Raw genomic sequence first — 17129 nt, forward strand, 5'->3', positions numbered from 1 at the left:
TTCAAAAATGTTGTTGTCTCCGCCAGGCCGAAAGGCAAAGCCGAGATGTTTTTTGCCCCCTGTCCGTCCGCCTGTGTGTGTCCGTCCGTCCGTCCGCCTGTTACCAGCTAATCTCCGGCACTGTTGGCCCGGTTGCTGACAAACTGTGCACACACACTCCCTGGATGCCAATTCAGAATCTCTGCCCATAATTTTCACATGGGCCTGTTCTAGCGCCACCATGAGGCGGATTTTTGCAAAACAATTTTTTTGACAGTCCTACAGATTGTCCAAAAAAATCACGGTTCGCAGTATCTATAGTCATGTGATCAAGACGGATCTGTACGATATTTCATATTCCATCCTAATTGGCTAACATGGCTTCCAAAGTTTGAAGGATTGGTTCGCTTTGAACAAAATGAACGCAGCTTGCTTTCTGTGAAAATGCATGCACATTACCACTAGGTTAAGTAACAAATGTCATCCTTTTCACATTGGCCTCTTATAGCGACTTTTGCAAAACACATTTTTGGAACAAAATGCCCAAATCATGAATGCAGCGTCTGATTGCTGTGAAAGGCCCAAGAAGACATGGCACCCTTTTCATTAGGCCTATTATAGCACCACCAGGAGGCCACAATAACCTACCTGACCTGGTGGAGACATGTGCTCAAAAGAGCACTGCTTCTAGTTAATTTTGTTTTTTAAATAGCTGATCTACAAGCTCACAATGAGCCGAGAAGATCCACCTTTCAGGCATATTCTTCCGTTCTCTTGAACATTATCATTCCCTTTCATGAGCACCAGTGGTCTGAGGGACACCGGTACATTTGTTGTACTGTACTGAATTTAAGAGGTGGTGCAAAGAGACAATAAAAACACTTGACAACAGGGGGCAGATTCCTCTTTTGGAATGAAGGGTTGGAGGCAGGTGAAGAGAGTGGAAACAGATGGGTTGAGGATGTAGTGTGTGTGTGTGTGTGTGTGTGTGTGTGTGTGTGTGTGTGTGTGTGTGTGTGTGTGTGTGTGTGTGTGTGTGTGTGTGTGTGTGCAGGGGCGTCACAAGGGGGGGGGGGGGGGGGGGGGGGAGTGGGACTGAGTTACTAGGGCCCAAGGTGGAGGGGCCTGGAAATATTGTATACTTTAGCTATTGAAAATAGCAGATATACAAGCTCACAGTGTGGCACCGAGTGCCGTGCTGCGAGCTTGTAGATCTGCTATTTTTGAAAAGACGTAAAAAAAATTGCAAATCTTTGAATATACTGGTATGTATTTTTTAAGCGAACATTTGTAACTCAAATTTTGCTTCCGGGGTTCCCTGGAACTAAATATTTTGAGATGAGGGTCGGTGGTCAAATATCATTTTGGGGGTCCTTCACATGAAAAAGCTTGAGCACCAATGACATAGAAACATAGGTTTTTCAAAAAACCTTAGGAGGATTATTTGAAATATTCAAAGACTTTTAAAAAATAGCCGATCTACAAGCCCGCAGCGCGGCACTCGGTGCCGCGCTGTGAGCTTGTATATCTGTTATTTTTCAAGCACAAAATGTGAGTGAATCCTTGTACCCAGGGCTCAGAATTTGGTGCGACACCCCTGTGTGTGTGTGTGTGTGTGTGTGTGTGTGTGTGTGTGTGTGTGTGTGTGTGTGTGTGTGTGTGTGTGTGTGTGTGTGTGTGTGTGTGTGTGTGTGAGAGAGGCATAAGTGAGAGAGATGGCAGAGGAGAAGGAAGTGCTCTGGGCATGCTCACTGAGAGCCCACTGTCCTACCGCAAAGACCCGGAAGCCTCCTCCATGAAAGTGGGCTCACGGATCGAGGAGAAGGGTGGGTGGGAATTCCACTGTCCATTAAACAATAAGAGGAGGGCTCATTTCAGAAGGGAGGGGAAGACTTGCCGTTTGCAAGATAATTCATACGCTAAATTAATTATTCAGACATCTGGGTTTCCAGTTCAAGAAATTGTGTCTTTAATAATACAGAGGGTCTGGCCTAGCCTGTTTCCCATGGCAACCTAATAACCAAGCAGGCGGAGGAGATAAATAAATAAATCAATTAATAAACAGTCATGGCCTTTTATATCCCTGTGGGTAATAATGTGCTCGCTATACGAGCAGCCTGGCTTCAGGGAGGAAGGGAGAGGGAATGGTGAGTCCACAAACAAACAGTGAAAACCTCCTCCACTGTAAAAATAAATACTGTTCGTTTATCCATTGGTAACTCAGAGAGTGTACACATAGGGCTGTCACAATTATTACATAATCATCTAAATGAAAAGAAAAATAATCGCGATTATGTCAAATAATCGCGATTATGTCAAATAATAGCGCTTATTTTTCATAGTCGTCATAATCGTTTCCATGTTGAAAAATGTTCATCTAAGTCAGAAATAGTGGAAATAGCAGCTCTACAAGCTCACAACGCGATGCGGCGCGTTGTGAGCTTGTAGATCGGCTATTTCCACTATCAATGTTCTTTTTTTAAGTATAAAGTTGTCAAATATGTCAGTAATTTCTTTGTATATTTAGGTTATGTGTCATATCTACCATGTGCAACTCCAAAGCCTACAAGCCAAACAGTAATGTAATTGTCAACGACAAAAACAATTAAATCGTTAATCGCAATATTTGAGTGACAATTAATCGTAATGTAAAATGTCATAATCGTGACAGCCCTATGTACAAACGTAGTGCATTTCAATTTAAACAAACACCAAGTCTGGTGACCCACCACCACTGGGAGGCCGTGACGATATTGTAAGAGGGCTCCCAAATCATTTGCAAAACAGCAAGATTTTAATGATGATATAAAATAGATATCAAAAATTATGTTTAAAAAAAAAACTATGGCATTTTTTTTCTGTAATATGTTGAAAAATGTGTTTTCATTGTGATAAGGATAAATAGCAGCTAAATACATTTACTATTTAGGCCCACTGATCCATACTGGAATTGATTGATCATTAAAATAAACATCTCTGAAAGAGGCTCTGAAGATGCACACGGCCCACCCAGCAGACACATTTTTGTTTTAGTTTAAACAACTACCTACATTGAATGTCACTGTACGTAACTCCAATCATCAGGCTACCACAGACCAGGCACGTGCACACATAGACATCAAAAGGGGCTTGAGCCCCTGCCCTTTATGTGTCTGTGAAAAGTGCCCTCTCCAGACCATGAATGCCGTTTTTACTATGGTTAAAGAAATGAAAATGCCCTCTTTCCATGCCATACTGAAGGCAGCGTTCAAGAGAATTGCCTTGTCCAAACTCTCCTAAATAGAAATTCAGTTTCCTTAGTTCAGTGTGGTATCAAGCACTGAAAATAGCTGACCTCTAGAGGTCTGCTATTTTCCATATTTTCACAAAAAGGCCCTTTTAGAAATTTCAGCCCCTGCCTCTCTAACATTCTCTGCACGTCCCAGCCACAGACTACTCAAAGGTCAGCCAATACATGACAAGCAGTGTATGTGTGTGTGTGTGTGTGTGTGTGTGTGTGTGTGTGTGTGTGTGTGTGTGTGTGTGTGTGTGTGCGTGCGTGCGTGCGTGCGTGCATGTGCGTGTTTGTATGTGTGTGTTCGTGTCTGAAGTCAAGTCATCTTTATGTATGTAGCTCATTTAAAAACAACAGGACTTGACCCAAAGTGCTTTCCAATTGAGCAAGTGTGCGTGGGTGTGCATGTGCGCATGTGTGTGTGCGTAATGCATACGTGTGTGGCTTAGGTGAGTGGGGAAGGGTGGGTAGTAGGGATGGGACGATAATCGTATTTATCGTTTATCGTGATAAAAAACACATATAATCGTTCCGTGGAGATTTAAATTTATCGTGATGAAATTATCCTCTGTCATGCACTGGGATGAATTTTATTCACTGAGCTGCATATCCGGGCGGTAGCATTTAAACCTTATTGGTAAAACAGAACTGGAAATAACATACTTGATACAGTCTTTTTTTTCACTCGCTACCAAATCTCTCTGCCAAAAAATTGCGATAATATCGTAACATCGTAAAAGACATCACCCACCCTAGTGGGTAGGTATCCTGCTTGGGCGGGTCTCAGGTATAAATGACTCAGGGAGTCATCTGATTAGGGCTGTCACAATTATTTCATAATCGTCATAATCGTTTCCATGTTGGACATTTTTCATATACATATTTTTTTAAGTAAAACAATTTGGAAATAGCAGATCTACAAGCTTGTAGACCATGTGCAACTTCAAAGCCTACAAGCCAAACAGAAATATAATTGTCAACAACAAAAACACAATGAAATCGTTAATCGCAATTATTTGAGTGACAATTAATCGTCATGTAAAATGTCAATGACATAATCGACAAATATCTACACTGTGGTAAATATTACTACTTGCACTAAAGTAAAAGAAAACTTAAGTAAAGTACTTTCCCCACCACTGATGATCCTAGGCCTCCTGAAACTTGTATGACCACAAACGTGATGGCAGGCTTGGAGAGGAAATGAAAGTCATTTTAGGAAGTAGACAGTAGGCCAGTGATCCTGTCCACACACTACCCGGGGTGTAAAGTAACTAAGTACATTCATTTATTTAAGTACTGTACTTAAGTACAAGTTTGAGGTATTTGTACTTTACTTGAGTATTTCCAATTTCCAATACCTTTACTTCTACTCCACTACATCTTGGATATAAACATTGTAATTTTATTCCACTACATTTATTTGAAAACCTGAGTTACTAGTTACTGTACTTTGTAGATTTTGATTATTATTACTAAATATATATTACCCATTCAGCCCTATCTATATACATTTCTACTTTTGTACTTTAAGTACATTTTGATACCAATATTTTTGTACTTTTACTCAAGTAAATTTAGAATTCCGGACTTGTAACAAAGTATTTCTACCTTGCAGTATTGATACTTTTACTTAAAGTGGGCGTGTCACGCCCAAAACAGCTAAATAAGGCAATCAAATTAGCATAATTTTTTGATGATGTCAAGTACCCCCATGTTAAATTATCCAATCAAATTAATTTATTGTAGTTACTGTACTGAAAATAGTACTTTCTGTACAGTAACTGCAATAAATTAATTTGATTGGCTAATATGGGGGGAGGGGGCGGAGTTGAACATGCATATCATTATCTTCTGAAACTACCCCCACAGCTGTGCGAGGAGAAAATGCGACTTGATAAAACAAATTTAAAAACAAGCAGTTCTAGGTGTAAAAATTATATAGAATCCCGCTAATAGAATCCGCTATTTACCGCTACAAAAGTACAAGTCTTCCACCAAAATAGTTGTCAGAGACTAGTAACGAGGGTCCAAGCCTCCAAGACTTCTCCTCCGCCGCTCTGAGGCGCTTTTAGCGGCCACAACCCTGCTGTCTCTCACCCTAGAAGCACCGGAGCACTGCGGTTGATATCCGCGGCTCTCACACACACAGTGTATGAGAGCCCACACACACACACACACACACACACACACACACACACACACACACACACACACACACACACACACACACACACACACACACACACACACACACACACACACACGATAGCTCTCGAAAACAGCCGTGCTAATGGTGCTACAAGCTAACAACGTTAGCGTGAGGTTGTGCGTGGCACCATGCGACGGACGGGGGATACATTCACTACTAACTGATACGGTCCCGCCACCTTTTCAGACTGTTTGGAGAAAGACCACGTGACCTACTGTAGCATAATGTTAAACTTAGTTTCGTGTCCCCCCCCCCATCTTTAAGTAAAAAATGTGAGTACCTTTTTCCAACACTGCACACTCCTTTCCTACTCACATCCCTTCCATTACATCTCTGTCACTCCCCCCCCCAACATACACACCTCTGCCACCCCAGAGCAGTGAGGCACTCAGTACCACCCCCTCTCCTCCCCTCACCTCACCCCACCCTGCCCCACCCCCCCTGGGAGGGCCTCCCGTGCCAGCCGGGTGCAGGGTGACAGATGGCATACACCAACCCTCTCCCTGTGTACCCCAACCCCATCCCCCCCCCAAATGTATCAGTCCCCTCCACAAACACACACACACACACACACACACACACACACACACACACACACACACACACACACACACACACACACACACACACACACACACACACACACACACACACACACACACACCGTGCACATTGTGCAGCGGCGGACCAGATCAGTGCCATTCTGTCTCATTAGAGCCTGGCTAATTAGCGGAGCCTCTTCCAGGGAGGAGTGGGGGAGCAGGGAGACAGTGAGAGCTGGAGGTGGGGTAAGGCCTGTGTTCTGCTGGTCACCCAGGAGTCCAGGAGGGCTCGGAGCCCCCCTCGGAGCCGCCGGGCGCTCCTGGAGTGCTTGTTTTGTGACAGCAGGGACTCTGATATCTTTTCGTGGTGTAATTTCTCAAAGGAAGTGTCGGTCGGGGGTCGTTTTTGGACACCAAAGCCATGCCCCCCAAACCAGGCACGTGCACACATATAGACGTCAAAGGGGGCTTGAGCCCCTGCCCCTTTATCCCTATGTAAAAAGTGCCCTCTCCAGACTATCAAATGCAGTTTTTACCATGGTGAAAGAAACACAAATTGCCATGTCCAAACTCTCAGTATTCACTTGATTATGCCTAGTTCAGTGTGGTATCAAGTACCGAAAATAGCCGACCTCCAAGCTCACAACGTGTCGTGCTGCGACGCGTTGTGAGCTTGGAGGTCTGCTATTTCCCCTAAAAGGCCCTTTTAGAAATGTCAGCCCCTGCCTCTATAACATTCTCTGCAGGTCCCTGCCCCCACCCCACGCTCCCCCCAACAACCCCAGCTCCCCTGGGTTATCCTCTCAAATCCACTGCCTTTGCTCATCGCTATCCAAACTGCTAAGCTAAAAAAGTTGGTGGCCCGTTAGCCAAGCCACCCCCTCTTGAAGCGTCCGGACAAAAAAAAAAAAAAAAAAGACATTTGCACTGTAGGCACTTAATAATTTCGCCGCCAACACTAAGCTGTTCACAAGATAGCCTGCACCTCTGCAAGCTCAAATCAAATGGGGCGTTGACTAATGCCTGCTCCTGGCAGTAGCTGGAGCTGGACTTGGACCAACGCAACGCAGTTGTTCTCTCCAAGTCTGACATCTCCCACAGCTAAATGGAGACAAAGCGCTCTTGGAGCGTTTGATCACTCTGAATCAGATAGGAATGGATTATGACTAATGAGTCTGTATTTATCGAAAGGTAAAAAATAATAGCGGCCTAATGCGTCAAAATGACTTGCGCAGACTGAAAAGATATATGTGCCCCAACTTGACTTGAACGCGGGCCCATTCGTTTGGTGGAGTGATATGGCTTACGCTTGATTTATGCGCGGACGCGTCGCGAGCTTGTACGTCTGCTATTGTCGGCGCGCAACACCGTTGTCTGACAAAGTATAAATCAGGCTTTAGGTTAGACTCACTGCTCCACAGTTACTGCTCTGAGACTGAGGCCGTAAAATGAGAGTGATTGAAATGCTGTGTTGAATGTAAGAGAGGCATAAAGAGAGAGAGAGAGAGAGAGAGAGAGAGAGAGAGAGAGAGAGAGAGAGAGAGAGAGACAGAGAGAGAGAGAGGAGAGAGACAGAGAGAGAGAGACAGAGAGAGAGACAGAGAGAGGGAGAGAGACAGAGAGAGAGAGAGAGACAGAGAGAGAGAGAGACAGAGAGAGAGAGACAGAGAGAGAGAGACAGAGAGAGAGACAGAGAGAGGGAGAGAGACATAGCTGGCAGAGGCCTTCTGTGGTTACGAGTCCTATGAGGGGACAGGGTGGCTGCATTCCAACACGCACGCACACTCTCTCTCTCTCTCTCTCTCTCACAAACCACACACACGCACAACACCAGGGCCTATCATCATATACACACATTCAAATGAGGCAGCTCACATAAACACCTATGTTTGATGCACTAACCACTGCACACGCACAGACAGACCCACATGTGCACGTGTGAGACGCCACACACGGCTCTCACACACACACACACACACACACACACACACACACACACACACACACACACACACACACACACACACACACACACACACACACACACACACACACACACACACACACTCAGTGGAGCATGCAGTAATCAGTAAACTCCTGCTTACTGCTCCTCTACCCATGGGACCGCCACTGCTACCAGCCCCCCCCCCCCCCCCCTACCTCTTCTCACGTCCCCTCCTCTTCTCTATCATCTCCATCACATCTATCACACTGCAAAGCACATACCCATACATACACCCATTACCCATACATACACCCATTACCCATACATACCGGTACACCCATTACCCATACATACACCCATTACCCATACATACACCCCTGTACCCATACATACACCCCATACCCATACATATGCCCATTACCCATACATACACCCCATACCCATACATACACCCATTACCCATACATACACCCATTACCCATACATACCGGTACACCCATTACCCATACATACACCCCTGTACCCATACATACACCCTGTACCCATACATACACCCCTGTAACCATACATACACCCTGTACCCATACATACCGGTACACCCCGTGCATAACCACTCAGCCCTTCCCAGATAGCTCATAACAGTCCGTGCAGGGCACCTGCCTAACGTTGCAGTCGGGTAGAAACCTTCTATGTCCAAAACTGTTAGACTGGAATCAGACGGATCCGCCGGTGCAAAAAAGAATGGGGCTTGGCGGATATGGGTCTGGCCCCACTCCGTTGTGAATCCATTTCCTCACCCCGAAGAGTGGGGTGACCAATCAGGGCCCAGTATTGGTCTGGTCTCGCCAATAGTGTCCAGAGCCATTTTTTTTACCTGCCCCTTAGAAAGAATTTACCAGACTCATATCCACGCAGTGATATAGTCTGGCTACAAAATGGTTACTTTGTCGGAACTGGATAAAAGAACATGCTTTTCAATGGATCCCATGTACTGTAGTTATTATTTTCGTTTTAATCTCTTGTTCATGCTTTTCAGCAGTTAAAGACAAAAAACTTCAAAAACAGGAGATCTACAAGCTCAAAACGCGTCGCATTTGGAAAGCTTAAACATCGCCTATTTGCGCTACTTTTGTACGACTCTGTTATATGACGAAGAAGGCCTTCGTTTACGTGAAAAAAAATACAAAAAGTTGAAATATGGAGATGTGAGGTTTCTTCCCGACCGCAACAATATGTGCCTGCCTGCTCTTTGAGCTGTGCCAGGGAGGCAGAGAGGGCACCGCACGCCAACTGGACATGCATGTACTGTACTGTACCAAACTCTACTGCCCTTCCCCCATGGTTGTTCCCCCTGAACCCCATATGGGCCTCCTGCCAGCTTGTGAACATTGACCCCCCCCCCGCCCCCCCCTCCCCTGCACTCGCCCTCTCTACTCTCTACTACTGTGAGTGTCAATATAACTATGAATGTGTACAAAATGGACTCATAAGGACCTCTGGATCTTGCCGTGCTCCAGACTGCAAACCCACTGGCCACTAACAAACGCAGAGCTCATCACAATTTTTTTGTTTATGAAGCTAAAACGGACCTTCAACTTAACCTTCACTTCACGGGAGTCCCGGTGCTTGCCCTATACCTCCCTAACCTTAACCAGAGTGAAAACACACATCCATTTCCCATCGGACATTTGCAAAGATGTGCTTTTGGGCTTGGTCGCTTGACCAGTGAGTGGAAACCAGAGGCAGAACGCTGGTTCTCTGGGCATGGCAGCCTGGTGTGGCACAGGGAAGTGCCCCTGGTGGTGGCACTGGTACTGGGGGCTGGGTAGTAACGGGGGGGAGAGCAGCTGCCCCGGGAACGCCCATTACGAGATGGAGCCAGAGATAAGTGCTCTCCCAGGCCCCCTTTCACAGACGTAATTAGCACACTTCTTATCTGCTGCTCAATTCACATTCACACCCCGCCCGCCATGAATGGAATGAGAGAGAGACAGAGAGGAAGAGAGAGAGCGAGAGAGAGAGAGAGAGAGAGAGACAGAGACAGAGAGACAGAGAGGAAGAGAGAGAGAGAGAGGCAAGGGAACGAATAAGACGAGGCGCAGTGGAAACCTGTTCTCAGACAAAATGATCATTTGAGAAGAGAGGCATTTGCGAGTTAATACCATGGTTGCTTCGCTCTCCCCTTGCTTGCTCTCCCTCTCTCTCTCTCTCCTCTCTCACTTTCTCTCTCTGTCCTCCGTCTCTCTGTCCCCCACCCCCACCCCCTCTCTCTTTCCTCCTCATCCTTCCAAGGAGTCTTTGAACTCCTGAACAAAAACAGTGTTTGTGCATCAAACTGCAATTTGGTAAAACAAAACTATCTGAGGCTATAATCATCCTAATCAGCAAGAAAAAAAATAAAGCCTGCGCAGATATTTCACGATAATTCTGCCTTGGTGATCTATCCCCCCCCTCCATCTTCTCCATCAAGCACTTATTGTGAAAATCTTCCCCAACTGCATGTGCCTCTGACAGACACGTTGAAATACCTTTAATAATAACGCCTCGCTCCCGCATTTTCTTTAATTACTTTTAATAAAGAGTTAAACTATGTGACAGTTTTTTTTCCCCCCTGCTCGATGCGCACACAAGCTGGCATTGTGTGAGCGGGCTGTTGCACTCTGGGAGAAGATAACAGAGGCTCCCTTGGTCTAACTAGGGGAGCCATTTAGAGGATGGTTAATATAAACAGGTTTGTTTTGTGTTGAAACACTGCCGGCTGCCTGACTCTGAACCCACAATAAAGGAGACATATGTCATTATGCCCTATAATCACCACCATGGGGTTTGCAGTGGACAGTTACAGGTTGTTCTCTCTTCAGATGTTATTTCATTCACTAGTAGGTGGTGTGCACCTAGTTCTGGTGATGTTACACGTGACATCACCTACCGGTATGTAAAAGTCCATATATGGGTATTCCCCAAAATCTCTTTCATGCCCATATATGAAGATCCCTGATGTCATCATCGATATATATCACTGGCCAGATGGCCAAACCATGGTCCATATCTGTGTGGCTGGTTCAGATAGGGATCTCCATGTATGGGCATAACATATGTATGCTCTCTTATGTAATCTCTCTCTGTGTGTATGTGTGTGTGTGTGTGTGTGTGTGTGTGTGTGTGTGTGTGTGTGTGTGTGTGTGTGTGTGTGTGTGTGTGTGTGTGTGTGTGTGTGTGTGTGTGTGTGTGTGTGTGTGTGCGTGCGTGCGCGCGCGTGCGTGCGTGCGTGCGTGTGTGCGTGCGTATGTATGTAATTTTTAAGACAGATTCTGCTGTTCAGCACCACTGCCCTGAACATGTAGTGTTGATGTTAGTAGGAATAAACACACCATCACCCAGGAGGAAGTGGACTAAGAGAAGGGGAGGAGCCAAACTGAGTTCTTGTTTCTACATAAAAAAAAACAGGGGGTTCCCCTAGAGGTAGCCTCGCATAGCCAGGCTTACTCTTCTGCAAAGAGAAAAGCCTAGTGAAGATATGACAGAGAGAGTTCTAGGAGGTGGGGCTGAATTCAGTGCGGTGTCCCTGCAAACGTATTCCCCGTTGAAAGAAATCTGTTCTATGTCTCCCACTCCGTCGGTTGCACTCGCAATAAACGATATACAAACAAAAACATCGATTCAGACAACGTTACACCTATTAAGAGCGAGTTAAAAGCTACAATCTTTGTGTTTGTTTCACTGGGGAATATAAACCTGCAGCACATGACGTAACTTCCGTTAAACACAGCACTTCCGCCACTTCAGCTAGAACCAACCGGAAGTCATATCTTTAACCGAATGGGTTCCCAGATTGTTACTGTATGTACCTGGCTTTTTACTGAATAGGTTCCCAGATTGTTACTGTGTTTACCTGGCTTTTGGACGCGGCCACCTTGGCGAACAGAGCCTGGGAGACCTTGGCTCTCTTCATCTCCTGCTGGATCTCATCATAGATGGTGGAGTTGATGTTGAGGATGCAGCTCTCCGTCTTGCCGTTCCACTCAATGGGCAGAGGAGACGGCTTCACCTGGTGCAGAGCAGGGATGGGACCATATGAACATTTCATATCACCATTATTGTGACCAAAGAAATCGCGATTTACGATATTGTCGCGATAATCAAAATATCCCCAACATCCATTATCCTTGGGCAGAATATTAATTTTGCCAAAAAATAGCAGATCTACTAGCTCACAACGCGTCCCAACGCGACACGTTGTGAGCTTGTAGATCGGCTATTTTTTGGCAAAGAGATTTGGTAGAGAGTGAAGGAAATACCGGTATATCAAATACGCATATTAAGTACGTTTTACCAATAGAGGGTTTAAATGGTACTGGATATGCAGCTCAGTAAATAAAAGGTGATCCGAGTGCACGACAGAGGACGATTTCACGATAAATGAAATCTCCACGATATGATTATCGTGAGTGTTTTTTTTTTCCAAAATGGACCATTAGAATAGAATAGTCCAAACTCCTTGGGGTGTTTTTAGTCACATTATAATGAAATACCCTCTATGACGCCAGTCTCATGTGACATGGTAGCGTCTATGGATTCCTGACACGTGTATGTCCTAATTTCCATATTTGGAGTTCCAGATGCGCTTATCTCCATATATGGAGTTCCAGACGGATGCGCCAAGCCCAGTTGGGTGGGTCTTGTGGCTAGTTTGGGTCCCAGGCAAACGTCTAATTTTAACTTTTGAGTAGAGCTAAAACGTTTGGGAAGCATTGCTCTATATGAGTAGTACATTCTTTGATTCTCTAATTCATCACATAATTAACACTAAGGATTTGACCGTATATGGCATGCCAATACTCTGATTGATTGATTGAATACTTTATCAACAGTTTGCAAAAGGTACAGTGGTACGATTATACAATGATGCCAAAAGGATAACACAGAAAAGCACTGAGGGCTTGTTTCCATTCTTTCCACTTCAAAACCTCTTTCTCCCCCTCATTCTATTGACTGGAGCTGATGATTGTATTGCAGTTTAACAAAACAGGTTGCATGGTTACATGACCAGAGCACGATGGTTGATGGTCTAAAGATTGTTCACCACAAGTATATCACATATGAAACAACAGTCAGTTTTTGGTTACTGATAACTAGTCTACTGTATCTTTGTATTTGTTTGATATGTCCAACTACAAAATGTATTGTCATCGTATTGAATGTTCGAGTCCCGCTGCCGACAATCTTTACCGCATGTCTCTCCCCATCTCACGTTCCCTGTTTCCTGTCAATCTCTACAATACGCTATGAATAATAATAAAGGCAGAAAAGCCCCCACCCCCCCCCAAAAAAGGGGAAAAAGGTTGACCAAGATTTAACCACTACTGACCAAAAATGAGAAGGCTGTGTTTGTATTTGAAATAAAACAACTTCATAGGTTGTATGTCTTGTCCATGAGATATGCTGTGCACATTACACCATGAAGTCCACCGTACCATATTAATATAATAATGAATGGCATGTTGGGAAACTATAAGCTAGTATGAGTCATTTCTTCAGTAAGAATGTGTGTGTGTGTGTGTGTGTGTGTGTGTGTGTGTGTGTGTGTGTGTGTGTGTGCGTGCGTGCGTGCGTGCGTGCGTGCGTGCGTGCGTGCGTGCGTGCGTGCGTGCATGCGTTCGTGCGTGCGCATGTGTATGCGTACGTGCGCGTGTTATTTGCTTACAGGGGAGATGCCCACAGGGATTCGGGGGTTCCAGTCTTCGGGTCTGACGCTGTTACAGTCTTCTCTCCTGGGCTGCGAGGGGTCAAAAACAGAACATGTCCATGTTTGTTCAGGCTCACAAGAGGGAATTGGACAAAACAAAAGCACGCGCGGCCACGCACACACTTGCAGGCACTCACACACGCACACATGAGCAAGCATTCACTTGCACTCTACACATACATGCATGCTGATGTACCCACATGCTCACATACGCAAACAAAGAAGTATTCTTCTTTGTAAGCACAGAGTGAAAAGATATTCTTACGTCAGCGTCATTGTTTGCTGATTAGAAAATAAAATGCTAAAGCGAAATATCAAATCATGTTTCATTCAAGGGCTTGTCGTGTCTTGAGGAAACCTTTTCAGAGGGTAACAAATATCCAAATAAAAACATTACCCAAGAGCCATTAGCATACAAATCATTCGATATGAAAAAAAGGAAAGAAATCCATGGGTATGAGAACATGTTATTCAAATCAACCACTAATAACCCACACAGCTACATACTCGCAAAACAATGTGCGCTTGAAGAAACATATATTCAAACATTAGTCTAGACACCTAACATGAGCCCCTTTTGGGGCTTTATAAAAACAACAACAACCCCAAAAAAGGGGGGGTAAAAAGAATACCACATACAGTAATCGTAACATTTTGTGGTGAATCTGGAATGTCGAAGCATTCCTGGATATTTAGGGCCATTTTACGATACGGCGTGAATGCAAAACTTGTCAGTCTGAGAGGTAGGTTACCGTGTCAAGTTAATTGCTAAGGCCGGGACATGCGCTAACTGGCTCGGTTAGTTGAGCCACCCAGCGGTACACGTGACACAAGACGTACGCCTGCATCTGTTTTTATGAGGCCTATAAAAACCCTCCTCTGTCTCTGACTCAATTGCCACCCTCACTGATTTATGTGGCTAAATTCACACCACATTGCTCCATAGGAGAGGCTGGCATATGGCCAGGTGTAGGTGTGTGTGTGTGTGTGTGTGTGTGTGTGTGTGTGTGTGTGTGTGTGTGTGTGTGTGTGTGTGTGTGTGTGTGTGTGTGTGCGTGCGTGCGTGCGTGCGTGCGTGCGTGTGCATGTGTGTGCGCGCCGTGTCTATGTGTGCTTGTCAACTGCCTTGTGTAGTGGCACACTGATTTACAGTCATGATATATATCTATGGGAGCAAGGCATACAGTACAGGTGGGAATTTGTAGGTAAAATGACAGCGTGTTAACAGAATTGTAAAGTCAAAGATAACAAAAAGGGTAAATATTTTTTGGATATTTGGCATTTTGACAATGAAATGCTCTTCTCGTTGGCCAAACACGTGCACCATTAAAGCCCCTATCTATCAGTTCTATTTTTGTTATGTGATGGCCTCTGATGACCCTACAGGCAAATCTTTTGTGGGTTGTTTTCAGCGATACTAAAGGTTCTCTGTTATTACTCACAGATTGATGTAAACAGGACACAAGCGCACTTCTGATACTAATGTCTGGTAATTCGCGTAATGAAATGATTGAATCGTGAAAAGGTGGAGACACCTCCTGATCCTAGGCATTTGGGAAAGAGGACTGATGCAAACAGAATTAGGGACCATCAACAGAGGTATGTCTTGTCTGATAGCTCAAACCCTGCTTTTTAACTTCAATGCATCATCATACAAAGGTCCACTCTCTCGCTCTGAAGCCTTGTCCTGAGCTGACACAGTCTTTCCATTGTGAGGACGGGCGGTCAACTGTAACGTGTCAAAACCACTGGTTCAGAAATGGCCTCTGTCATTCTAGCTTTGTAAGGGCAGCTGCTGTGATCTCAACATGCCGTTAAAAAGGGGAGTCTCCCATTTTGGACCTGGGTGGCCCTGAGCTCGAAGAGGAGAACCTCTTTCTTTTCTCCTCCATCTCTTTCTATGCGTCCTCGCCAAACTCAAAGCTCTATCTTCAGCAGGGACAGGAGAGGACAGGACAGAGGTGGCCTTTGTCAGCCCCTCTCACCTCCCAGACACACTTGACCGCACATCAAATGGGCTTAAGTGGCAAAAAGTTGCCATATACCTTTTTGAACAAGGAACGCTGATTTACGGTGCGAGCGGCAAGTTGTGGCACGACAGTCAGAGGAGATAAATCAGGAATCAGACAGACAGAGTGGTGCTGGATCTCTCAATGCTCTTGTCGTTACCGTGCCAGGTTTATTTTTAGAAAGCGAAGGTTGTTAATGGTGCCATGATTAGCCATAGAAAAGGTCATAATTAGCAAGCAAAATTAGCCCTTGTTTGTGTAGCCATTCTCCGCCTGTGAGTAGAGGATGAGAAGGATGCAGGAAATATGGGTATGACGTAACATGCCTGTGTCCAGACAGCTTGACGGTCTGTCACAATAGGTTTGTGACTCTGAGGTGTGTAACAGAATGCATGTGGTGGCTCTGCCTCTGTGACACCAGAATGTGTCAGTGAGTGCCGTGTGTCTATGACTGGCATGTGTCTGTGAGTGGCATGTGTCTCATGACATTTGCAGAAGTCCTCTGCAAATACATTCTGACATCCCAGAGCCGGAAATTGACGATCTACAAGCTGACAACACGTTGGTTTTCCCACACATTGTGAGCTTGTAGATTGCCTATTTTCAGTGCATAACACCGGCACGCAACAAAGTATGAATCAATCTTTACACTCCGACTCCGTCGCGAGACCCTTTTGTCAGTTGTCGCTCGAAGAAAACTGAATAAAAGGCTGAGTCAACGCTGTTTTCAGTGGAATAATTAAGTCATTTTTGTCTAAAGACACTCTCAACATGATCAGACCTCTATTTATGTGATATACAGCTCTTACAGTACCCGGCATGCTGGATTTATGGAGCCATCACCTTCTGCCCTCACAATTTCCAACCTGTCAATCGATATCAACAATAAATTAAGAGCGGTGGTTGATGGCCGTGGCTTGAAACAGCTCGCTCAGCAATAAAGGAACCATACATTTCACCCTATGCAATTATGTATTCATGCACCGTTTTTACATTGTGCCTGTGGATTTCAAAAGGTATTCCCTAAACTTCTGTTCTAATATGCGGTCCGACAGCCCGTTGTATCTGTGTGTTCTTTTGGGGGGTGAAAACCTTGTTACCTGGACGGGCCGGAGGGGCGGGGTGCTGATGAGCGGGGCGGGGCCCATGGCGGACGCCTGTGACAGGCTGCGCTCCCTCTCGTCCTGGTAGATGCGATCTCGCTCGGCTTCCGGCAGCTGCAGGAAGTTCTGCATGGCACGAAGGTTGACCAGCAGAGACTGGGATGCCGTCTTAGGGTCCTCTTCCTTGCGTAGGATCTCAGACAGCAGGCCCTGCAGCGCATGGTGAAGGGATATGAAGGGAGAGGGGGGGGGGGGGGGGGGGGGGGGGGGGGTGGGTCAGAGGAAGGAGGGGTGGGGGGCAGTGAGAGAAAGAGTGAGA

At 45.4% G+C, this 17129-nt stretch overlaps 1 protein-coding gene across 1 annotated transcript in view; it reads right to left on the reverse strand.

Annotated features, from left to right (window-relative positions):
• satb1b (SATB homeobox 1b) overlaps positions 1 to 17129 on the reverse strand; it is a gene marked incomplete at its 3' end in the record, with an annotated part of 64435 nt that overhangs the window by 22415 nt on the left and 24891 nt on the right. Inside the window, exons 8-10 of the mRNA XM_080741739.1 lie at positions 16808 to 17020; positions 13657 to 13728; positions 11845 to 12000 (exon numbers count right to left, since the gene is read on the reverse strand). Coding sequence (XP_080597865.1) covers positions 11845 to 12000; positions 13657 to 13728; positions 16808 to 17020 — 441 coding nt within the window. The remainder of the gene's footprint in view (positions 1 to 11844; positions 12001 to 13656; positions 13729 to 16807; positions 17021 to 17129) is intronic.

This window comes from Nannobrachium achirus (assembly GCF_963921795.1).
Source record: "Nannobrachium achirus genome assembly, chromosome: 2".
Lineage (NCBI taxonomy): Eukaryota > Metazoa > Chordata > Actinopteri > Myctophiformes > Myctophidae > Nannobrachium > Nannobrachium achirus.